Genomic DNA, 25,173 nt, shown 5'->3' on the forward strand with positions numbered 1-25,173 from the left:
ATTGATGTTTCAAAGATAGCGTAGAGAAGATCATGCTCACAGTTTTTGATGAAGTTGATAGTTGATGTTTACTACATGCCTCCCCTGCCTATATAATCAGTCAGTATTATGCTGGTTCCTTTGGAGTTGTGTAATCAGTGAAAGGTGGTAAGGCAAGATGTCACTCATCCCCCCTTGCACTGCATGGTTTTATTAAGACTGTTCCAAGAAACTATCGGTTTATAAAGAGCAAACCCACCATAGTCTCCAGAACTGGCATGTTCTGGTTACCACATTTTCACCTCTCTGAAAGGCTTCCTTTGTAGGAAATGCTATGCCAGTGATGAAGACATCAAATATGCTGCAGAAGAATGGTCAAAAAGTGTATTAGCATTGACAGGAGTTATGCTGAACAATACAGCTGTTTTTATTCTTCTGGTGTTTTTCAGTTCTCGTCATACATACACATACAGTGGATTCAGAAACTATTCAGACCTCTTCACTTTCTGCAAATTTTATTGTGTTGTAGATTTCATTTAAAATTGTTAAACTTACAGTTGACCCATAATGACAAGGAAAGGTTTTCAGAAAGGTTTACAAATTTATTAAAAATCAAAAACTGAAATCTCTCCTTCAGCGAAGTACTCAGTCACTATGCTGTGGAACTCCAAATTGTTGTCAGGTGCCACCTGTTTTCTTTACTTCTCCTAAAGATGCATCGAGAACTTGATTGCAGTCCTCCTGTGGTAAACTGAAGTAATTCAACTTCATTTAGAAAGGCACACATGTACTTGTGTATATATGGCCCACATTTCACACTGCATATCAGGAAAAAAAACAAGCCATGAAATACAAGGAACTCTCTGTAAACGTCTGCATACATCAAATTGTGCTGAAGCAGGGGAAAGGATCAAATAAAGCTTTGAGTGGTCCTAAGAGCATGGTGGCCTCAGTAATTGTGAACTGTAAGAACTTTGGAACCACAAGGACTCCTTCTTATCCATCTGGCCAAACTGAGTAACAAAGCAAGAAAGACTTGGTCAAGGAGGTGACCAGGAACCCAATGATCTCTTTAACAGAGATCCTCTACTCAGATGGGAGAACCTATGGGAAGGACAACCATCTCAGCAGCCCTTCATCTTTCAGTACGCTTGGAGTTTGCCAAAAGGCATTTAAAGGAGTTTGAAAGCATGAAGAAAAATATTCTCTGATTTGATGAAACAAAAATTGAACTCGGACAGAACTCCAAGTTCACTATCTGGAGAAAACCAGGCATTGCTCATCTTCTGTCTAATACCATTCCTACAGTGAAGCATGGTAGTGTATTCATAATGCTATGGGGGTGCTTCTCAGTGGCAGGGACAGGGAAACTTGTCAGAATTGAGGTGGATGACAAATGCAGCCAATTATAGAGTGGTCCTTGGAGAAAACCAGAGTGGACAATGGTACACCATCCAAGTCCTGAGTATATTGAGTGGCCCTTCCAAAGCCCAGACTGGAACCCCTTAGAACACGCGTGTCAAATTCCAGTCCTCGAGGGTCACAGTGGCTGCAGGTTTTCATTCTAACCCTTTTCCTATCAGTGACCAGGTTTTCAAAGCTAATTAACTTCTTTTCCCTTCATTGTAATAGCCCTGTATTTAAGGATTCAGTCCTTCAGAGTTGATTCTTTTCTTCATTAAATGACAACCAAACAGAAATAAAATGTGAAATGAGCTGACAGATGACCAGCTAAATTGGAGCTTCAAATTCCAACTAATTTCACTCCAACCAGTTACTTAATGAGAAGCCAATTCTTGCTGGAAATTAAACCTGTTCTTTAATTCCACAGCTTGTTGCTGCTCTCATTCTGCCAGAGCAGGCATTTCCAAAACTTTAATTTTCTGTTTTTTCTAAGAAAATCGTCAAAAAGTTTTGGTGACCTGAGAGATCAATCTTACTGAGACCTTCATCGTTCTTTATTTTCAGATATTGTGTAATGGGCACAGGTGAGCTCGTTATGTGGTGGCTTGTTTCGTGTCTCATTATTATTTAGCAGCTTATTAAGGAAAAACAAACAACTAAGGGGACTGAGTCAAGTTAATTAAAACTAAAGCAAGAGAAGTTAATTAGCAGAAAAAAACTGGTCACTAATTAAGAAGATGGTTAGAATGAAAACCTGAAGCCACTGTGGCCCTCCAGGATCGGAGTTCGACACCCCAGCCTTAGAACATCTGTGGAGATACCTGAAGATGGCAGTATATTGACACTTATTAAACAATCCAATGGAGCTTGAAAGGACCTACAAGGAAGAATGGAATAAATTGCCCAAATCCAGGGGTGCAAAGCTTGTAGAAACTTAACCCAAGAAGACTCGAAACTCTAATTCCCGTAAAAGGTGCTTCTACAAAGTACTGAATGTGTATTCCGAACACTTCCTTTTCCATTTTTGATTTTTTAATACATTTACAAACCTTTTTGAAGACATGTTTTTACTTTGTCATAATGGAATATTGAGTGTGGATTGAGGAGCAGACAAAGCAAATGTATCCATTTAAAATTAAATGTACAACACAATAAAGTATGCAGAAAGTGATGGAATCTGAATAATTTCTAAATCTACTGTATGTGCCCCTTTTTCTTATATTAAAAGGTCACTGAAGGAGGTCAAGAAAGGGGTTCAGTCTATAAAATATTCTGTTCCATTACCTCCATTGGGTGGTCAAGTGATCAGCCCTGGTGAACCTACAAAATGGCTTAGACCGCAATATACTGTATGTTTATATGTACATATATATATATATATACACACATCAATGTACTTTTGTATACTAAAGTAGTGTAACATAAATAAAAACAAGGAAATAAAGCAGCATCCTTTCTCATAGGATGTCTGAGTTATATAAATTGGTTGAATAATTTAGTCAAATAAGGCAATTCAAGCAAATTTTCATTAAAAAATGCAAATCCTCAGCTTTGAAATTTATCCTTTCTTTGGCCCTCCATTTCCTTCAGCAGAGTTAGGCGGTTCAGTGGATCTTGGTCTTGGGTTTTGGTAAAGGAGCGTTTTACAGTGCCCACGTCTGTCTTGGGTCCGAAAAACTCTAAGTTTCGGGTTCCAGTGGTCTCTCCAAGGTAAAGCAACTGAAGTGTGATCTGCAATGATGCGTTTCTTGTCTGGGCCAACCTGTGATCCGATTATCAGAAAGGTTTTGCCAACCTGTAAAGCGGGGCAACCACAGGAAAGATCATGTTCTGGCACCCAGATGGACTGGATTCCTTTTCTGACCTGCTGTGTCCCACGACGGAATACCTGCTGTACTGAGACGGAGAACCGCCACCATGGGCCTGATCGTTCCATCACCTGAACCTGAGCCTTTAACACTGTAAAGACAAGGCAAGGATTAAATAGCGCAAGTTTGTCCAATCACATTAGTACTTTTTCATGTAATCTAGTTCAAATTTTATTAATAAAAATTGTCCTGTCGCATTCTGCTCAAAGGACAACATGGTGGCCTAATGGTTATTGCTGCGTTGGCTCCTTGCTAAGTGATTCGCCAGAGGTGCCTGTGCAGATTTTGCCTGTTCCCCCAATGTTTAAGTGGGTGCTCTTTCTTTGCTCTGTTTTCCTACAACATCTGAAAGACTTGCATGTTGCCAAATCTGTCTTGACCAAGAAAGAGTGCAAATGTTTCTTTGATACTGCCTTGTGTCTTTTCCAGGTCTATTTCTTTCTTGACTTGTGGCATGTTGATGCTGACATAAGCTTTACCTTCCCACAACTTTCAAACTGAGAGTGACAAAATTGCAGCGTTTCTCAACCTTTAAGTATTTGCGACCCGAGTTTTAATCGCGCCCCACTAACGTTTTTTTGAAAGGAGCCCCACTAATACCAATTTGTTTTTTTAATTAATGATATATCATAGATGCATATTTTATTATACCTACTTAACTTTTATCAACATTTATCTCACTCTATATTTATTTTTCTAGTGTCAGAATGTAGTTTACGTTAATTTGTTTTGGTTTCAATAGACGTATTTTTCATATTTTCGATTCTTGTTTTCTTTTTTTCACATCTTCGCGCCCCCCTTTTTGTTACTTCATGCCCCCCTAGGGGGGCCCACCCCACAGTTTGAGAACCACTACAATATTGCTTTCCCTGCCTTACAACAAAAATATGTTTATGGCAGCTGCAATCCTATAGTAGAAAAAGTGTCATTCTTAAATGACCAGAGACCAAATTGCCCAAAGACAACAGATTTGGAAGGACCAAGAGATGACTGAAGGTTACAGTTTTATTTATATAATTGCACACTTGTTAGGTGTTCATTTGCTTCGTTTGTTTCTTTTGGGGATTGTTTCAGTAAAATCTAACCCATCAAAGAATCTACCCAAAGTCAATTCCTAATTAAACCTCATATTTGTTTTATTTTTTTCAAGAGGCACTCAAGTACAAAACCTCAACAAGTCTTCTCCTTTGATCACTGCACACTTAGGATGCTACTTCATGCACACTGCTATATTTATTCTGCTATATTTATTAGTTATAACACAATGACATTGTGTTTCACTTTGATGGCTGCTTGCAAAGTAGCAAGTGTCACTGGAAAGCAAGAACAGGGCTTTGCCAATGAAATTATTATATTATATAATATTAAGGCACACTGTAAACAAGCTAAATTAATTAAGATGATCATAAATGGATTCCTCAAACCTGCAGTGCTTCAAAAATTGAATTAGAAGTGTTTAAAATAAATGTATGTATAGTGGACTCATTATTGTGTTGCAAATTTAGTTTTGCATGAATAAATTGGCAATTTCTGCCCATCAATTTACACTCAATACCCCATAATTAAAAAGTGAAAATCTGTTTTCAGAAAGGATTCTAAATGTATTAAAAATCAAAAACTAAAATCTCTCATTCATAAAAGCATTAAGACCCTTAATTCAGGCAGCATTTACTGTGTCTTCTTAGGTTAAGTCTCTACAAGCGTTGCACACCTGTATTGGGGTAGTTCATCCTATTTTTCCTGGCAGAACTTCTCAAAGTTTGTTACAGAAGATGTTCCATGGAGTTTAAGTCTGGGATTTGGCCGGGCCACTCATTGACAGTGAGGGACTTGTCTTAGCTGTATGCTTCTGATCACTGTAATGCCGAAAAGAAAAACCTTCATATCCCAGTCTGAAGAAGCATGAACTTTGGGACAGGTATTCTACAAGGACCTCTCTGTATTTGGCTGCATTTGTTCTCTCCTCAGTTCTGACCATTTTTCCTTGCTGCTGAGAAGCACTCTACAGCATGATGCTGACATCACCATGTTTCACCATAAGGTTGGTATTGGGCAGGTGATGAGTAATGCCTGATCTTCACCAGATATTTTGCTAGGGCTTCTGCCCAAAGAATTCAATTATTGTCTCATCAGGCCACAAGATCTTTTTACTTATACTCTCACGTTTCTTTTGCAAACATTTACTCAAGAATGGCTTCTTTCTAACCACTCTACCATAAATGCCTGATTGATGGATTGCTGCTGACATGGTCTGTCTTCTCCACAGAGAACTTCTAAAGCTCTATTAGCATGACTTTCTGGATTTTTGATCACATCCTGACCAAGGCTCTTCTTGTCTACTTAATTAGTTTGGCCAGATGGACAACTCAAGTAAGAGACCTGGTGGTGCCAAACTTTTTCAAATCCTTACGATTATTGAGGTCACTGTGCTCATGGGAACACTTAAAAAGCATTAAAACAAGTTTGATCATGGTCATCTACAGGGAGTTCCTTAGACGTCATTGCTTATCTTTTGTTCTAACATGTAGTGGAAATCGTGGACCTTATATGCAAAGGTATATGCCTTTCTAAATGATGTCCAACCAATTACATTTGCCATAATTGGACCGATTAGGTTCCTGACACATCTCAAGGAGAAGTAAAGAAAACAGAAGCTACTTGTGTAAAAATGGAATGCCGCAGCAAAATATCTGAATACTTATATGAATGAGAGATTTCAGTTTTAATTATTAATACATTTACAAACCTTTCTGAAAACATGTGTTTACCTTCTTGTGATGAGTTATTGAGTGTAGATTGATGGGCAAAAATCATAGATGTATCCATCTAAAATTAAACCTACAACACCATAAAGTGTGCAGAAAGTGAAGGCTTCTGAAAACATTCTGAATCCATTGTAAGTATGTAAGTACAGTATGCACATATGGCCAATTTTATTTCCCTTTTGTGTGAAAAATGTCCCTTGATCTTGACCTCAAGGTAACCTAACCTTTTGCTGTCTAAACAGGAGTAGACATTGACTCACCATAATCTGTCTGACAGTAGGTTTTTAGGTTCATTCTTACTTTTCCTTGTGAAGGCTGACAGTAGGAATAGCATTCATCAGCTGAAATTAAAAAGAAAATGCATCAGATAAAATAACTAGCCTTTCAATTTATTTCAGTTAAAATGGTATAAAATAAAAGATGCCACATTATTGAGTTGATGGCCCATCAGTTTTGATTCTTCATACCTTTGACCTAGAAAACATTACTTTCATGCTTGAAATCACATAATCATTAATAAACTGTGATGGATTTATTTAATTGACAGGTTACTAGGTAAAGGCTTTCTAGTGTCTGCTTCAGGAGAATAATCGCAAATCATAAGCAAGTACTATAACTGTAACATTTATCCATTCAGTCCACTAATACGTGAATACTTAGGGGCTATTGAGCCTTTATTACTCTCATTTATTTATTCATTCAATGATTCAATGACCAGATTCTTCCAAAATAAGTGGCATGATGGAGCAAGTTGTGTTTGTTCTGCATTGCACCAGCTGCCCTTGAAGTTCTAGATCAGGGGTGGGCAATGTCGGTCCTGGAGAGCCGCAGTAGCTACAGGTTTTCATTCCAACCCAACTGCTTAATTAGAAACCAGTTCTTGCCAGTCTTGCACCTTATTTAAATTTATGGCTTGTTAGTATGCAATGTAAGGTTCTTATATCGTAGATTTTTTGCTCTCCAAGGATATCATCCAAATGATTTGAAACCTAAAACAGATCATTTTCAGTCTGTCACATGTTCTTTTTTTTTAATTTTATTGAATTTATTAAAATCAAATAACACTCCATACACATAACTCGAGTTTTACAAAAAGAAAAAGGTTTGAAACAAATCAACCCCCACCCCTGAGAAAGAGAGCTAGGCCAGCAGAGTAAAACTTTATGCTAGTAAAGACAAACGAATGGATAAAATAAAAAATGAATAAAGATAAATGGAGTAAAAGAGGGGAGAGAACCTGCTTCCTTGATTTAAATGCTTATTCTAAAATGTTATTGTTTGGTCCTGCCAGGTTTTGAAAAAGGTTTGTACAGATCCTCTAAGTGCGAAATTGATTTTTTTCTAGTTTCAAATATTTCAAATAGTATATAACATCAGTTACCCACTGACATAGAATAAGTGAGTTAGGATTCTTCCAGTTGAGTAAGATAAGTATATGTACTAATAGTGTAGTAAAGGCAATCACAGTTTGTTTGTCCTTCTCCACTTTAAGCCCATCTGGAAGAACACCAAACACAGCTGTTAGTGGATTAGGAGGGATTGTGACACCAAGGCTGTCTGAAAGGCATTTAAAAATATTGGTCCAGAATGATGTTAATTTTCCTGCGGTGGGTTGGCACCCTGCCTGGGATTGGTTCCTGCCTTGTGCCCTGTGTTGGCTGGGATTGGCTCCAGCAGACCCCCGTGACCCTGTGTTCGGATTCAGCAGGGTTGGAAAATGGATGGATGGAGTTGTGCTCAATATATAATTTTAAGTTAAATAATTCTATGCTTTGCACATACGGACCTCGAGTGAATTCTCTGCATTGCTACCTTCCACTCCTTTTCTGAGATGTTGAGTGAGAGATCCTTTTCCCATTGCCCTCTTGGATCTTTGAAAGGGAGGGACTGTAAAATAGTTTTATATATTACGGAAATGCTGTCTGAGACCTTGAGATTGAGCAATATTTTTTCCAGTACAGAGGTAGGTGGGAGATGAGGAAACTTGGACAAGTTCTGTTTAACAAAGTTTCTAATTTGAAGGTAGTGAAAGACATATATTGCTGATAAGTTAAATTTGGAGTGTAATTGTTCAAAGGATGAAAAAACATTGTCTATGTACAGATCTCTAAGTGATTTAATCCCGGATGTATTCCAACCATTAAAAACTGCATATGTTTGAGAGGATGGAAAAAGGTGGTTCTCGTGCAGAGGTGCCAGAGATAAAAGATTATCTATCTTAAAATGTTTCCTACATTGGTTTCATATTCTGAGTGAGTGAAGCACAATTGGGTTGTCAGTATATTGGCGATAAATTGTATTTATTGGGGTGTATGTTCTTCTGTTTCTGTCCATGTCCAGGTTTTTATAGCTTGTATTTTTGCTGCCCAGTAATAAAATTGAAAGTTAGGTAGAGCCATGCCACCTTCCACCTTAGTTCTTTGTACTGTAGGGTTACACTTTGGATATGTGGATGTTTTGAATTCCAAATAAATGAGGTTATGGTTCAGTCTAATTTCTTAAAAAATGACCTATTGATGTATATTGGAATGTTTTGAAATAAAAAGAGAAGCTTAGTCTATCTCATTTTCTATTACATGTTTTATTAAATCAAACAGTCCATGATGAATACACACAGATGTAAATGAAACAAACTGGATGGAGAACTGCTGGCTGCTTTGTCATTTACATTTCATTGCTAATAAGGAGCCATTAAAACAATGAATACAGCTGTTTAAGATTGAAATAAGCAATCAAGGGTGGGGAACCTTAACAAGCGAGATGACTAAAATGGAGCATCGATATGTCACTTAAGCAATAAGTCTTTCATCAGCGATAATTGTTTTCTTATTAAGAAATTGGGTTGGAAAAAAAACCTGCAGCCACTGCGACTCTTCAGAACCGACATTGCCCACCCCTGTTATAGATGTATCATAATAACAATGATTACGTTTGTCACATATATGCATTGTACGTGAAATGTCAGGCATGACTAGGTTTTTCACCTTGAAACCTTACAGTTATATATTCTCCAGAATCCTGCTAGCTGGAGTTTTGGTTTTTATCTCCTGCCTGGCCACCTGATATATATATATATATATATATATATATATATATATATATATATATATATATATATATATTATACTTTATTAAACTAGACTCTGACTTTGGCCATTATATGTTTTACAATACACAAACTTACTAGTGATGCAGTGTTCAAAATGACTGCAAGATATAGAAATAAATCAATAAGTATCAGGTAGTGAGCCCTGCAATTGACAACTGCAGTTTTAGCTTATATTCTCTCAGTGCATGAATTGGAGGAAATTGGGGGTAGGTAGGTAGGTTTTTAGAAAGAAATCTTTTAGCTGGAGCCTTTTCAATGGTGTTTTTGATGCTATTCACCCATAAATGTTTTAGTGAGTTATCCCAAGCATGTGTTCTTGAAGGAAAAACATGTCTGCCACCACAAGACTAGTACCAGGGTGAGGTAAGGGGCAAATGTGGAACAATAGCGTACCAAGAGTTGGACAATAAGTAGAATTTCAGTAACTCAAAAAAACTGATGTGAAGTGTGATCCCTTGAAGATTAACGCAAAGCTTAGAATCTGTGAAAGTGCTGCTTGAAAATATTACAACCCTTATATTTCTTGTTACTTATACTTCAACTGTGTTGATATACTGTATTGGTATACTGTATTAATCCCCAAGGGGAAATTCTCTGTTTCACATACACCAACTTACTCAGAGTTTTAGGGACAGAGAGCAGGGTCAGCTATTTGCACAGTGCCCCTCGAGCAATTGCAGGTTAAAGGCCTTGCTCAACGGAGTACCATTACTTCAGTCACTGCCGGGATTCGAACCGGCAACCTTTGTTGTGTTGTAGAGTCTAATGGCTAAAACAGGAATTAAGCTACAGCATTACATCATGTATTATTTTTTGCAATATTTATTTATTATATTTTGCTTTGAGCACTAATAAATAAGAAACAAATATTTAACATGAATTTAGTTCAGATTCTTTGGGTTTGAAAAAGTTTAAGTTGGTGAGTCAATTTACAGGTTTCAGTAAAGGGTTAAAGCTGGGTTAGGGACTTCAGACTTAGATGACAGGACTTCAGGTCCAGAGGTCTGAAACAACAGGTTAAACTTCAAGGTCCCTAAGGTGAGCATTGCCTCCACATCTCACAACTCTTAATCTTTCCCACATCCATGTGGGGTTGATGTGCTTGTTCAACCTTCTCCAAACATCTTGGTCTTGTGCTTCCTTGCCAGTCAAACCTTTTTTGCTTCAGATCTTCTTTGACTTTATCCACCCACCTCTGCTTTGACCTCCTTCTCTTTCTCTTCTCCTGTACTTTCATTCCCATCCTTCTTTTGTCCACATATTTATTGTCTCTCCTCATCACATGTCCATACCACTTTAACCTTCTTTCCTGTACTTCCTTAGATATCTGTCCCACTCTTTTTATACCTCTGATTGTCTCATTTCTTATCCTGTCCTGTATTGTAACTTCAAACATCCATCTCAACATTTTCAATTCTGCCACATTTAACTTCTTCTCCTGTGTTCCCTTTACTGTCCATGTCTCAGCTCCATACATCATTGCTGGTGTTACCAGTATCTTAAAAACCTTACCTTTAATCTTCCCATTAATTATCTGACCACACAATACTCCTGACAGCTTCTTCCAATTGTTCCATCCATACTGCACTCTATGAGTTACCTCTGACGCTAATTTTTCTTCTTGGGCTACCACTGATCCCAGATATTTTAATTTTTCCACTTTTCAATAGCTCTCCCTGCAGGCTTACTTCTGAATCCTAATCAGCATTATACCTCATATATTCTGTCTTCTTCCTATTTATCTTCAATCCTCTAACTTTCAAAGCCCTTCTCCAGTCTTCCAACTTCCTCTCCACATCCTCTTTCCTGGTGCTGCACAACACAATAACACAAAGGTATGCACCAGAGATATTGGTCTCAAAAACTAAACATATCCATAACCAGATCAAAGAGGTAAGGACTTAGAGAAGTTTCACTGGTGCTGACCTACTCAAATTGGGATCTTGTCTGTTACCCCAACATTGCTTTAAATTGAGTCCTCACTCGGTCATTCATATCCTGGACAATCCTCTCATACTTGTTTGGGCCTCCTTTCTCTTTCATGCACCTCCAGTCCTCTTGACATGGCACTCTATCGTAAGCCTACTCCAAATTAATAAACGCCATTTGCAATCTCACACCCCCTAGCCTGGGAAAGAGGAATGGACAACCTGAATGTCCCAGCCTGGATACTACACAGCCATTCAAATTATACGAGCTTCATTATCAGTGCACAGTAGACAACTGACACCAAAATCAAACCAGAAATGTTCCAAACTCACAATTTGGAGTTGTTCTTTCTTAGCTTGTGATGGCGAACTATATTGTATACCTGAAGTGTGGTCATTTTTGCCTGAAGACTGAATTATTTGTCTCTTTGCAGGGTGCCCTCATCATTAAAATAAGCTCTCTGGCAAGAGTTTTTGACATTGGTATGTGCATTATAATCACAACACACCTGATTGATTAGTGCTTATATCTGTTTTGAAAACAAATGATTTGGCTCATAGTTAAATTTGCAACAATAAGCACAGCCTGGTGACTGCATATTGTAAGTGAAGGAAGAACTACTCAGTCATATCTGAATTACAGGACAAATAAAACATTTTTGCAAATAATTGGGGATACAACAATTAAGACCCAGTATACAGGCATACTCTAATAATTTTATGGGATGTCTGGTCATCCTATTTATTAATTTTCTAGCACAATTTCAATGAGTTCCATTCATACATGAATCTGATTGAATTTGAATGATCTGATTGCATAGACTGATGGACATGGACTTAACCAAATTATATGTATAGTATATAATTTGAAATGTCTTGATAAGTTATAGTAAAATAAATCTCTTATTTTCAGATGATAATATTGCTTAGTTGAAACTAACTAATTAAAACAATCACCAACTTCACTTGAATTTCTAAGAAGGATATCAGTTTTATGCATTCTCTTTGTTATTGTCTACTGGTATATAAAGAAAGACAAAACAACTTTGAAGGGTGTAAAAGTAATGATTCTTACACTAATCAAGATCCCTACAGCCTTAAGTTCCTTTCTTAAATGTATCTTGCTATAAACATTGTAATACATAAACAAATTAATTATAGCATTTTGATTTATGCATTAAATATAGTTTATTCATCTCTTATCAATGTCATTAAGATAAAATCTTTTTGATTGATATATCAACTAAATTGCTCACCAATCTTACCCAAGCTATTTTGAGGTCCATATGGAGGGGTGGTAGTGAAGACATCCTCATTTTCTTCATTGACATGCCAGGAAACATCACAACAAGATGGAAGAAAACAGAAAAAGGAAAGTGATGGAACAATCAATCAGTGTGTGAAACAGGGGAATATTTTTAGAACATTAGAACAATCTGGATGAAAACAGGCAATTTTTCCACAATAACATCAAGCAGAGTTTTGAAGGTCTCCAAAGTCCTACTGTTTCCCATACTATTTGGTCACTTATTCCATGTGTTTATGGTTCACTGAGTGAAGAAAATGTTCCTAATGTTTGTGTGAAATTAACCCTTAACAACTTCCTAACTGTGTCCTCATGTTCTTGTTGAGCTCATTTTAAAGTACCTGTCTCAATCTACTTGAATCATTCCCTTTGTAATTTTAAAAACTTTTAAAAACAATTATTTCTTCTCTTAATCTTACTTTTGTTTAAACTGAAAGGGCTCAGCTTTTTTAATCTTTCCTCATCAATCAACAATCATCCTCTGCAGCCCTGGAATCAGCCTAGCCACTCTTCTCTGGACATTTTGTAGCCTGGAAGCCAAAACTGTACACAGTACCTCAGTTAAGGTCTAACCAGTACATTATAAAGGTTGAGTTTCTTGGACTTGTTCAATACCCAGATATGATTACCACATACAGTAGTTATTTTTACACAAGTATGAGCCTGTTCATTGGGACGGTTTATTAGTATTACTGTGTCACTTTATGCAACATATAATTTAAAGAAAATATATGCTTTCTATCTATCTATCTATCTATCTATCTATCTATCTATCTATCTATCTATCTATCTATCTATCTATCTATCTATCTATCTATCTATCTATCTATCTATCTATCTATCTATCTATCTATCGAAAGATTTAAAAGGTTCTACATAAAAACATTGATATATCTAGCTGTTCCTTATACACAACAGGACATTCATTTGTACTTTTTATTTAAAAGAATTTATTATTATACTCCTGTTCCTTCATCTTTGTCTGTTTCCAATTAATTTACATTAGTCATTGGCCTGTAAAAGGTAAAAAAAAACTGTGAAAACATCAAACCACATATAAGTATTATGCCCAAAGTATAGTAAATATATTTATTTATTTATAGTAAATATATTTATAATGTATTTAGTAAATATAATTTTTTTAGACCTGCTTATCATCCACTCTTGTGAACACTTTCACATAGTTTTTGGCTGGAACCACCAAAACAACATTGAGATTATATTCTTGTTTAATTAATTGAACTGTCAATAATAGTGTTCTTCTTTTATTAAGTTAATGAGTTTTTCTGAATCTAACCATCATTTGCACACATTTTTATTACATTTTACTAATATTTATAAACATTGTGTCCAGATGCCATATCATATATTTTGTTGCCAGAGACTATTTCCACATAGTTATTTTTCACTTGCTTTAGTTGAAGCAAATCACTCCTCCTGTTTAATTTTAACATCCGTCTGCTGACAGTTGCAAGTCTCTAAAGGGCAACACCCCAGACAACCGCTGTAGTTTTGAGGTGACCTGTTAATCCCTAAATACCCCTCCACAGAGGACATTTGACACTCTCTCCTCGTGTCTACTTTAGTTAGGAGATAGGAAAAAGGAAGGGCAGCAGTTCAAGAATGTGTGAAGGGTTAAAACAAGCAAGAAAGGAGTTAAAGCTCATGAGTGTTGTAAAACATACTGATATAGAAAGCAATGGCAACACAAACACACACCATGCAATCAATAGATAGACAGACAGATAGAATTGTGATGCATATAATCTTAAATAATTTATGTATAGGTAAAATATTACATTTATTAATGTCTCTGCAGGTGGCATCCTTTTACAGAAGCTTAGTATTCTCTCTTTGTTTTTTGTTTGTGGTTACTAGTTTATGATAAAGCTTTTTTTAACAATTGTTAATGTTGAGTTTAGATGTGACCTGGCATCTGGCTTGTCAGTAGAAATATACTAATGGATGTTAAATTGATGATATGTAGCTGCCATCACAAAGATGAGTTCCAGCTCATCTCAACTGATTTTTGGACAAGCTGTGCACTTTGAAGAAGTCACAGGGACACCAAAGAGGATCTGGAGGCTGTCCTACATCTGCAGCATCTGAAAATATAAGAGACTGTGAGGAATATAAAGTGGGATATATGGAATATCCCAATACTCAGTTGGTAGCACTGCAAACATTAGCACCTAGGGATCTCTGTTACACTTTATCAAAGGAGCAGCTTATCCATAAACTGAACGGTTGAAGTTGGAGCAAGGATAAAAATAAGGTGGTAAGGTTTACAGAACTGACCCACCTCATTCAATGTCTTTTGAATAAGATGGATGAACTGTCATCTCATCCAGATTCTATTTTATTCATGGATAAATTATATCTAAAATTATCGGACATAGTGGAGAAAGGAGAGGGAGTTGACATCTGCAGTAAGTGAATGAGCAATGGTGTAAAAGTGAGTGAGAAAAGCTCTATTATTATTATTATTATTATTATTACAACTAAAACTTAAAAATGCATTATCCAGATGTTGAAATGCTGGCTGCCAGACTTCTTCCCCACAACTGTCTGTTTCACTCTAATGATGAAACATCCCAACCTTAGAATTGTGGTGACTTCAACCAGGGGAAATGTTGGAAGGAATGGTGACAAACTTTAATCAGTATGTGACATGTTTCATTCATGGATATAACAGGCTGGACCTGCTTTACTTAAATACCTTTAAATGTAAATCTGCAGTACAACTCGGAAGATCTGACCACAATCTCATCCATTGTACTCCCACCTACAAGCCTGTCCTTAGGCAGCAACAGCTTTCTTACCATTAGCCAAGCCAGAGGTTTGTGTGTATGTTTTGGAGTTGTTGTTTGTTTTAATATTTATATTTTTCCTCAGCTGTTGTAAAGTAAGGCCAGGTGTGATTTCACATATACAGTGGACTCAATAAGTATTCAGATCACTTCCCTTTCCTCACATTTTTCTATTTTGCAGAGTTGTGCTAAATTCATTTACATTAACTTTTCTCACATCAAGAAATACTCAATATCCCATTAATGACAAAAAAGGATTTTAAACAATTTTTAAACAAATTACATCTGAAATATCTCATTGACACAAGTATTCAGACCCTTCCCTTAGTACCTAGTTGAAAAATTTTTGGCAGCAAAATCTTCTTGGGAATGATGTGACAAGCATCACAAAACCTGGATTTAGGGATTTTCTGCTATTCTCTGCAGATCCTCTCACGATTTATCAGGTTGGATGGGGTCAGTCAGTTTACAGCTGTTTTCTGGTCTTCCCAGAGATTTTTTATTGGGTTCAAGTCTAGGCTCTGGCTGGGCCACACAGGGGACATTCACTGAGTTGTCCTTAAATCACTCCTGTATTGTCTTTGCTTTTTGTTTAAGGCCATTGTCCTGTTGGAAGGTGATCCTTTGGCAACAGTGCTCTGGAGCAGTTTTTCATTGAGGACATCTCTGTACTTTGCTCCATTTACTTTTCACTCATCCCTGTCTAGTATTCCTGTCCTTGCTGTAGAAAAAGAACAAAACAGAATGATGCTTCCAACATCATGCTGCACAGATGGAATGATATTAGACAGCTGATGAGCAGTGCATGATTTCCTCCAGACTTGACACTAATTTTGATTTCATCAGACTAGAGATTCTTGTTGCTTTTTTTCAAGTTTAAGTAGGCTTCCTTGTCTTTTTCTTAGCAGAGGCTTCTGTCTGGTCATTCTGACACAAAGCCAAGATCAGCGGGATGTTGCAATGACATTTGTCCTTCTGAGTTCTTCTATTTAACAATTCTGTCAAGCTACTGTGCTCTTGGTAATCTTTAGTGCTGCTTTCCCAGATCCAAGTATCATATGGTTTCTAAGCTCTTGGGGCAATCCCTTTGACCTCATGGCTTGTTTGTTTTTATTTATTTATTTATTTTCTTGCCATGATGTACATTGGCAGGTGTAGGACCTTCTCTTGACAGATGTTTGCCTTTTGTAATCATGTGCAATCAGTTAAATTGACCACAGGTCGACTCCAAACAAGATGTAGAAACATCACAACGATGATCAATAGAATGAGATACACCTCAGCCAAATTTAATGTGTCATGGCTAAGAGTCTGAATATTTGTGTCAATGTGAAATATCATGTTTTTTTTTTACTTTTAATAAATTTTTAAAAAATTCTAAAATTCAGGTTTCACTTTGTCATTCTGAGTTTAGCTTGATGTAGAACAAAATGAATCTAAATGATTTTAGCAAAAGGATGTAACAAAACATAATCCATTGTATATTAAAACAGCAGGAAAAGTCAGGCAAAGTTGTCTTCAGTTCACATTAAATTTCTCATTTCCTCTGCATACTTGTACTTGTGCAACAATTTATTTTAAAATATACCATAATTCCACTCTTCACCACATTAAACATTTTCATATCACCTCTAAAAATAAAAAGATTAAACTCTTTCAGAATGTCCTTATCTTTTATACCCTGTGGTACAAAATCTATATATATAAAATTCTTTTCGCGTTTGAAACGGAAATCACGTATGACCACACGATATGGAAATTACCTATGACCCCAGAACATATTATAATTACAGGAACTAATCACTTCGTTTGTGGATGCCATTTTTATATCGTCTTTACGAATTGTTATTATTTGTGTGTGCCCCGCGTCGCCCTCTCTCACCGCTCCTGTCTGGACTACAGCGCTGAACCATCGGCCGCCAGGCTCGTTCTGACAGAGAAGTTTCATTTATTCGTCCACGTGACTGTCGCTGAAACTGCCACATTGTAACTTTTTTTTAGTTGGCACTACTTGATAGTAGAAGAGATGAGGAAAAAAGCTTTCAGTCTTTCTACTTTTTAACTGCGCTGAGCTGTAAACAATGTGAAGACGAGACCGCGTTCAGCTGTGTGGGGTTGTGAGAACAAAGTGGACGCTGGGAGGCACGGAATGTCGGGCTGCTCCGCCGGGTCGAGAGCTTCGCAGTTTCGGGCAGTGTCCTCTCTTCTCGCACTGTTTGTGACACTTCAAGTCCCCGTCGGCTCCTGGGAGAGTGGAAATCTTTGCGAATGAGTGTAATCGGCGCCATTGAAGCAGGACTCTGTAAATTGCCCTGCACAACTACTTACTGTCCCTTAAGGTAAGTTTGGGTCACTAAAACCCCACAACATTCAAGGTTGCTTTTGTGATTAATTATTTTAACAAGGAAATCACAGGCATGTAGTGCAAGGTTGTCAGGCAAAAATTTGGACGATCACATAGAAAATGTAATTTCTATACCACAGCGGTAGTGTAGCGCCTTTCACAAGGGATCTGCTACTTACCTGTTGTGTTATAGCGCCTTTAAAATGTAGTTTACCCCAAACCACTCCAGTAGTGCTCAATGTATCTTTACTTCTTAAATGTTAATGTTTTACTGTTTAATAACTCATAGACTACATTTTGTTTTTTTCCCTTGCACTCAATGAGCATAATCAACTAGTAATTAATAAAAAACACATAAAAAATGTAACCACCAAATGCCTTCACTTAAATGATTTATGTGGCATCCTTACATGTACTGATTACTGCTCTAGTAAATATTTTTTTCCAGGCCTTCTGGCCATTTCAAAAGACTGCAGACGTGATATTTCACCTTTTGGAAATTCTGCTAAATTCATATATTAGGTCCTTTCCTTGTTACGTCTTGTGAACAAAGCAATAAAAGCCTTCCTCTAAATGCTGGCTGGCTCACTCTTGTAAATAGCCAAGACATCTGCTGTTTATTTCTGATCATTACATTATAGATTCATTGTGGGTGAAATGTGTTTTAACTTAGGTTTTTAGTAAAACGTAAAGGAAGGATTAAGCCAACAAAGTGATGGTAAAAAAATATTTGTGAATGCAACATCTGTTAAGCTCATTCATGTACAGAAAGCAGAATCCAATGCAGATAACAGAATAAGAGATATTATGCTTAAAGAAAAAATGGTAACACATCCAGGGGATAAAGATTTACCACAGTGAAGCACAACCAAAGCTAAAATGAACATTAGTTAACTTTCTACAGCTCTACTCCGGTATAAGAAACCTGATCCTTGAAGAATCTCCATCATTACAAGCTTTACTATTTCCCCAACTGATTTCTGCCATATTCTATCATAAATCTTGGACGTTTGACCTCCGTAGTGGTTAAACTCTCCTTGTAATGGTTATGTGTTACCTAAGGAGATTAATTCAACTCAAATGATAGTGGTCTTTATTTAACACAGTCTAGAGTGCTTGCACAAGTTTTCATTATAATACAATGAAAGAAACAATTAAGTCACACAATATTTACTTACATGAATGAAAATATTAGGTTGAACATATTTTAAAATGGTTTTATACAATAAGGGTGCAGACAAAAAGGCGAGCTTCAAAAGGGTGACCTCAATTGGGCGCGGCGAATAAAGGCAAACGCAACAAAATTATTACAGAAAGTTTATTAGATAAAGGCAATGATTGAATGTATAAAAAGGCGAAAGCAAGAATATTAAAACATTCGCTCAATTGAGGTCGCCCTTTTGAAGCTCGCCTTTTTGTGCACGACCTTATTGAAGGATATCATATTAAAACAGAGTGAATTTAATTTGATTAACATAAAAAGATTTTGACAATAGAAGTTCGATTACATTATAATTGAGATATAGCCAGGTAAAAATAAAGAAGAAATAACCAAAAAGTCCAGTTGACAGTATTTCTAGAGAAAGTAAATCTATGGACACCTGTGTATGACATGTATATTACATTATAGTAAGAGTCAAAAAAGGACATTTCAATGACCTAAGACATCTAACTGTACATGTTAAAACTGTGCTGGGCAAACTAATAAATTCATTAAACATTTTGTCTTTGTATTTTAAGGATGCCAGTATCTCTGGTGTCAATGGCCAAGGGCAGGGGTAGCAGCGTGGAGTTGTAGTACTAGTGGAGACCCAACACCACCAAGCAAAACAGAACAAAGGAAGGTCAGTACAAGTTCATATTGCTGATTATTTGTGCATTTCTATACAAATGACTAACATACATAGATGGAATATGAACAGCTAATCTCTTTGTCACAACATCCTTGCCCATGTGCTTGGCAACTGGGAACCTTACCTCAGAAACAAGAATGACAAAATGGCAGCAACTACATACAAAACAAGATGACCTCATAACATAATGCTGTAACATTTTGTACTTTCTAAAAACGTTATGTGTAAAGAAATATGTGTTATTTTCAGAATCCTTGAGGTCCAAAACCCTAAAAGGTTGTATACTATACTTAACAGTTCAGGGGAAGCCAACAAATTGGTGCAACTGCTGCTCATAACAATCATGTACAAGGTACAACATATCTGTTCACCTCCACTATATGAGTGAATGAATGAATGAATGAATGAATGAATGAATCAATCAATCAATCAATCAATCAATCAATCAATCAATTGCATGCCCTTGAATAGTTTATAGATTGCATAAATATGACACTTTATAAAGTGTCCTATAGATAGATAGATAGATAGATAGATAGATAGATAGATAGATAGATAGATAGATAGATAGATAGATAGATAGATAGATAGATAGAGTGCTCACAGGATATTTTTTGGTCATGGTAACATGGTCTGAGAGAAAATAATGGTCATATGTTTGCTTGACTAACCCTAACCCTAATCCTACCACTGACCTGTTTTGGAAACCTGGTATACCTCGACTAAACTTACTCTTCGCTATGTGATATATGCCTTAATTACATATCAATTTATTATAAATTACCTGAGAGGCACAACATGAAAGTACTATAATCAGCACTGAAAATGAACATTACATTGCATAACTTTTTTGCAAATTTGATTTATATCCAACAACTAACATAGAGACCATGGAGCCATGACATCTCACAATGTGGAATTCCTTTATAACTTGCAAACACCAACCCTGTAAGGTAAACTTTATTATCCCAGGGGGATATTTGTTTGCAGCAAAAAAGTATAAAATATTGTTAAACAGATACAAGAAAATAAGCCCAGGCACAGCAACTGAAAATGAGTTTTATCTTAAGTACACACACACACTCAAGATTAATACAAAGAAGAATAATTACCTTTAATACAACACAATAATAATAACTCAAAATTCAGAAGCATCTCTACAAGTAACAGAATTTAAAATGCTTATGACTCTGGCCATAACAGAGTTTCTACATTTGTTGATCTTTACCTTTCGGAATCTAAATCTGTTTAATGGCAACGGCTGAAATTTAGGAAAAGAGGATGGTTTGCCCAGTTTGGGCTGGGTGGTCTCGTGGCCTCGGAAATCCTGCAGATTTTGTTTTTTTTTTTCTGTAGCCCTCTGGAGTTTTTTTTTTTTTCTGTGCTCCTGGCCATCGGACCCTACTTTAGTCTTTGTTACGTAGTATTGAGTAATCTTATTTTTATATTTTTCTTTTTAATTTCTTCATCTTATAAAGCACTTTGAGCTACATCATTTGTATGAAAACCTGCTATATAAATAAATGTTGTTGTTGTTGTTCAAGGAAATGAGTCGGCCTTCTTTCTAACCTAATTGTGATTCGGCTCAGTGACAGAGGTCTGCTGCAAACCAATATTTTACTGTTACTTTTTACAATGTTGTTCAGAGAGTTTATATTTTTAATGCTGTGGTTGCCAAACCACTATATAAAAACAATAGCCATAGATTCATTAAGAAAAGTTTTATTATGGTTTTGTCCACTTTCTTGTTGCCTAAAAAAGAAAACCCGTGTCTGTCCCTTTTTATGAACTTGTTCTGTGCTGAGATCAACCTATTATTAATAATTCCTCTTAGACAACTGTAGTGCTCCACCATGTCCCCAGTCTGCCCTTTAATTATTGTTAAGAGAGTGGGAGGAGGATAACACCTAAAATCTACAGCAATATCATTTATTTTAGAGATATTTAGCAATAAGAAGGAACAATCACACTGTCATCAACCACAGATCCATGGCTGTCCTCTATCTTGTAGAAGACTCACAATGACATAGTCATCGGCAAATTTCCTTATGTGAACTCCTGCAGTTATTTGTATATAAGATAAACAGAAGAGAAGATAGCCAGCAGCCTGGAGGTGTTCCATGGATGTGTTAAGGCTGTCAGAAAAACAGCCATTAATGCTCACTCATTGCATTCCTTTAGTTAAATTGGACATATATTTATTATATTTATCCACATTTGACTCTTTTAGGAAATGCTTAATGATTATTTTCATCCACTCTCTGTCTCTCTAATATCCTCTCTGTGTTTGCTTGTGAGACTTTTCCAAGGGAAACATGCAATTTAAACAGTTGATGAACCAAGAGGAGATAACGTGATGAAAAACCTGACAGCTAAAATGAAAGTGGTCATTGTCACAATAAAAAAATCTGGAAAAAAGTGACTTATTTTAAGCATTATGAGTTATACCTGAATTTTTACTTGAGCAGCATGAATGATACAAATACCTACTGTCACACACGTGCGCATGGGAGGCAGCTAAAGGGCTTGAGGGACGGCAGTTCTGAGACATACCGGGAGGTGGCAGAGTGCACTGACTCTTTTTCTCTCTTGCCTGCAGACCGTTCCCGGGAGATTCCACCTGGCTCTCGTGATATCATTTCCGGGACCGAGCCAATGGAAGGAGACCTGACTGGCTCCGGCCCCTCTGACGTCACGTCCGGGCTCGGTCCAATGGAGAACGAACACATCCTTGATCCTTATGACCTCACTTCCTGTCTTCCCCTTTAAAGCCCTGCCCTCTTTCCTAATTCCTCAGTCTGGTTTTGGACTCGTTTGTATGCACTTCAGTGCTATTACTCTTCATTGCAACTTTGCAGCCAAGGATTTTGAGATTATACGGGTGGCTGCCCCAAACCTTTATCGGAGTATGTCTTATTCTTTCACATCTGGTGTAGTTGGCAAGAGGAAGACATCCTGGAAGAGAAGGGGACAGGACCTGCAACATATCCAGGTGGGAGCGTACCGGGACAGAGTTTCCAGGCGGGGAGGGTGTCCCGTGGTTCAGGGTGACCCAGTGCAGGCTCTGCCTCCGGCAGGCTCCACTAGGCAAGCCAGGGAGTGTGCGGGAGGGGCTCACAGAATTGAGATGCTTCGGAAGCGGGAGACAAAGAGGGCTGTTTGTGCTCTCTCGGGAGAGTGCCCGCCTCCCTGTAAAGCCAGAGCCCCGAATTCCACCTAGGGGTGCCCCAGACCGGCAGGTGAATAGAGTGAAAGCCTGGCGGTTTGACCCAGAGAGGCCAACCCCGCAACAGGCCTTGAGCCTATGGACGAAGGTAGGGCTGTGGCTACGGCCACATGAAAATACGCCCTACCACATGCTTGAACAGGTGGCTTGCTACCTGTTTTTAAATTCACTATCCCAGCGCTTCACCCAGCCGGTTATAGTTGGACCTCTAGAGCCCTCAGCCCGAGGACACAAGTACATCTTAGTCCTCGTGGACTATGCTACGAAATACCCCAAAGCTGTTCCTTTGCGCTCAGCCACTTCTAAAGTAATCACACGGGAATTACTAGGGGTCTTTTCGCGCGTTGGTATCCCCAAGGAAGTCTTGACAGACCAGGGGACACCTTTCACCTCGGAGATGTTCAAGGAGACTGCCAAGTTACTGAGAATAAAGCATTTAAAGACCGCAGTGTACCATCCTCAGACCGACGGTTTAGTCGAGAGGTTCAATCAGACTCTCAAACAGATGCTACGTAAGGTCGTCAGCGAAGATGGACGGAACTGGATCAGCTCCTCCCCCTCGTCCTTTTTGCCTATCGGGAAGTCCCTCAAGCCTCTACGGGGTTCTCCCCTTTTGAATTACTGTATGGGCGACAACCCCGGGGCATATTGGATATTTTAAAAGAAGGATGGGAAGAAGAGGTTCTTCCCTCGACAAACATATTAGAGTATATCGCGCAGTTACGCGATAGATTTGGAAAGATACGGCCCCTCCTTAAAAGTCACGTGGAGGAGGCTCAGACAGCACAGGCTCGTTATTATAACCGTGGCACGTCACTCCGGGAGTTCCGCCCGGGGGATCGAGTCATGGTCCTAGTGCCTACCTCCCACTCGAAGTTGCTCGCCCATTGGCAAGGCCCCTATGAAGTTAAGGAGAGGAAGGGACTAGTCGACTATTTGGTGAGTCAGCCAAATTGTCGGCCAAAGGAGCGGGTTTATCATGTGAATCTGCTGAAACCGTGGAAGGACAGGGATCCCGATCCCTCCTCCGGCCAGCCCCGCTCGCTCTTCGCTCACACCCTCAGCCTTAACTTCGGGGCGGACTTGAGTCCCCGACAATGGCAGGAGCTGGATACAGTTATCCGGGCCGTTCAAGAGGTAGTCAGTGAGTACCCCGGACGGACCTCTCTGGTTGAGCATAACATTGTGACAGAGCCCGGGGTTATTGTCCGAGAACGCCCGTATCGTCTTCCCGAGGCAAAAAGGGCTGAAGTGGAGCTTGAGATCAAGCGCATGCTGGAACTGGGAGTAATTGAGGAAAGTTATAGTCCCTGGTCCAGTCCCATTGTGCTGGTCGGTAAGCCGGACGGGAGTTGGAGGTTTTGCAATGACTTCAGCCGGCTTAATCAAGTCTCCCAATTTGATGCCTATCCAATGCCACGAGTGGATGACCTCCTTGAGAGACTTGGGCAGGCTCGATATTTGACCACGCTTGACATGACGAAAGGGTACTGGCAGGTTCCTTTAACGGACTCCGCTAAGGAAAAAACGGCATTTAGTACCCCTAGCGGACACTGGCAGTATCGTGTCCTTCCATTTGGGTTACACGGGGCCCCTGCAACCTTCCAGCGTCTGGTGGACAAAGTGCTCCGACCTCATAACTCATACAGTGCTGCCTACCTGGATGACGTGGTCATCTATTCCAGCACATGGAAGGAACACCTACAGCAGGTCCAAACGGTATTGCGGACACTTGGTGAGGCCGGGCTCAGGATTAATCCCAAGAAATGTTTCTTCGGATTAACTGAAGCCAAGTATTTAGGCTACCTGGTGGGTCGGGGTACCGTGAGGCCACAGTGCTCCAAAGTAGACGCCATTTTGAAATGGCCCCGTCCGCGAACCAAGCGGCAGGTCCAAGCCTTTCTCGGGTTAGCGGGGTACTACCACCGGTTTGTACCTCGGTTCTCAGAGAGAGCGGCGCCCTTGACTGATTTAACAAGGAAGATGGCCCTGAACATTGTGGTATGGACTGAGAAGACAGGTGCTGCATTTAGTGACTTGAAACCGGCCCTTATGTCCGCACCTATTTTGATGGCACCTAACTTTTCTCTGCCTTTCATTCTCCAGACGGACGCTTCGGACACAGGCTCAGGAGCAGTGCTGAGCCAAAGCATCGATGGTGTGGAGCACCCCATCATGTACCTGAGCCGGAAACTGTTGGACCGGGAGACCAGGTATGCAGCGGTGGAAAGGGAAGCCTTGGCGATTAAGTGGGTGATAACTCAGCTGAGGTGCTACCTGTTGGGCCGGGAATTTACCCTTGTCACGGACCACGCACCCCTACAGTGGATGGCCCTGCACAAGGAGTCGAATTCGCGGGTCACCAGGTGGTTTCTTGACCTACAGCCATACAAGTTTTCGCTCATTCATCGTCGGGGCTCTCTCCATGCCAATGCTGATGCTCTATCCCGGGTTCACAACCTCTCGGTTAGGGTCGCCCGACCCGACGGGTCTGGGCTAAGGGGGGGGCCTTGTCACACACGTGCGCATGGGAGGTAGCTAAAGGGCTTGAGGGATGGCAGTTCTGAGACCGGGAGGTGGC

The 25,173-nt window shown here is 38.8% G+C and overlaps 1 protein-coding gene across 1 annotated transcript in view; it reads right to left on the bottom strand.

Annotated features, from left to right (window-relative positions):
* Positions 1-2,403: 2,403 nt before the first annotated feature.
* The window catches only part of LOC114649572 (netrin-B-like), a 127,206-nt gene continuing 104,436 nt past the window's right edge, over positions 2,404-25,173 (bottom strand). Inside the window, exons 5-7 of the mRNA XM_028799064.2 lie at positions 12,319-12,372; positions 6,277-6,357; positions 2,404-3,342 (exon numbers count right to left, since the gene is read on the bottom strand). Coding sequence (XP_028654897.1) covers positions 2,942-3,342; positions 6,277-6,357; positions 12,319-12,372 — 536 coding nt within the window. The 3' untranslated portion in view covers positions 2,404-2,941. The remainder of the gene's footprint in view (positions 3,343-6,276; positions 6,358-12,318; positions 12,373-25,173) is intronic.

The sequence above is a fragment of the Erpetoichthys calabaricus genome, chromosome 3, assembly GCF_900747795.2.
Source record: "Erpetoichthys calabaricus chromosome 3, fErpCal1.3, whole genome shotgun sequence".
Taxonomy (NCBI): domain Eukaryota; kingdom Metazoa; phylum Chordata; class Cladistia; order Polypteriformes; family Polypteridae; genus Erpetoichthys; species Erpetoichthys calabaricus.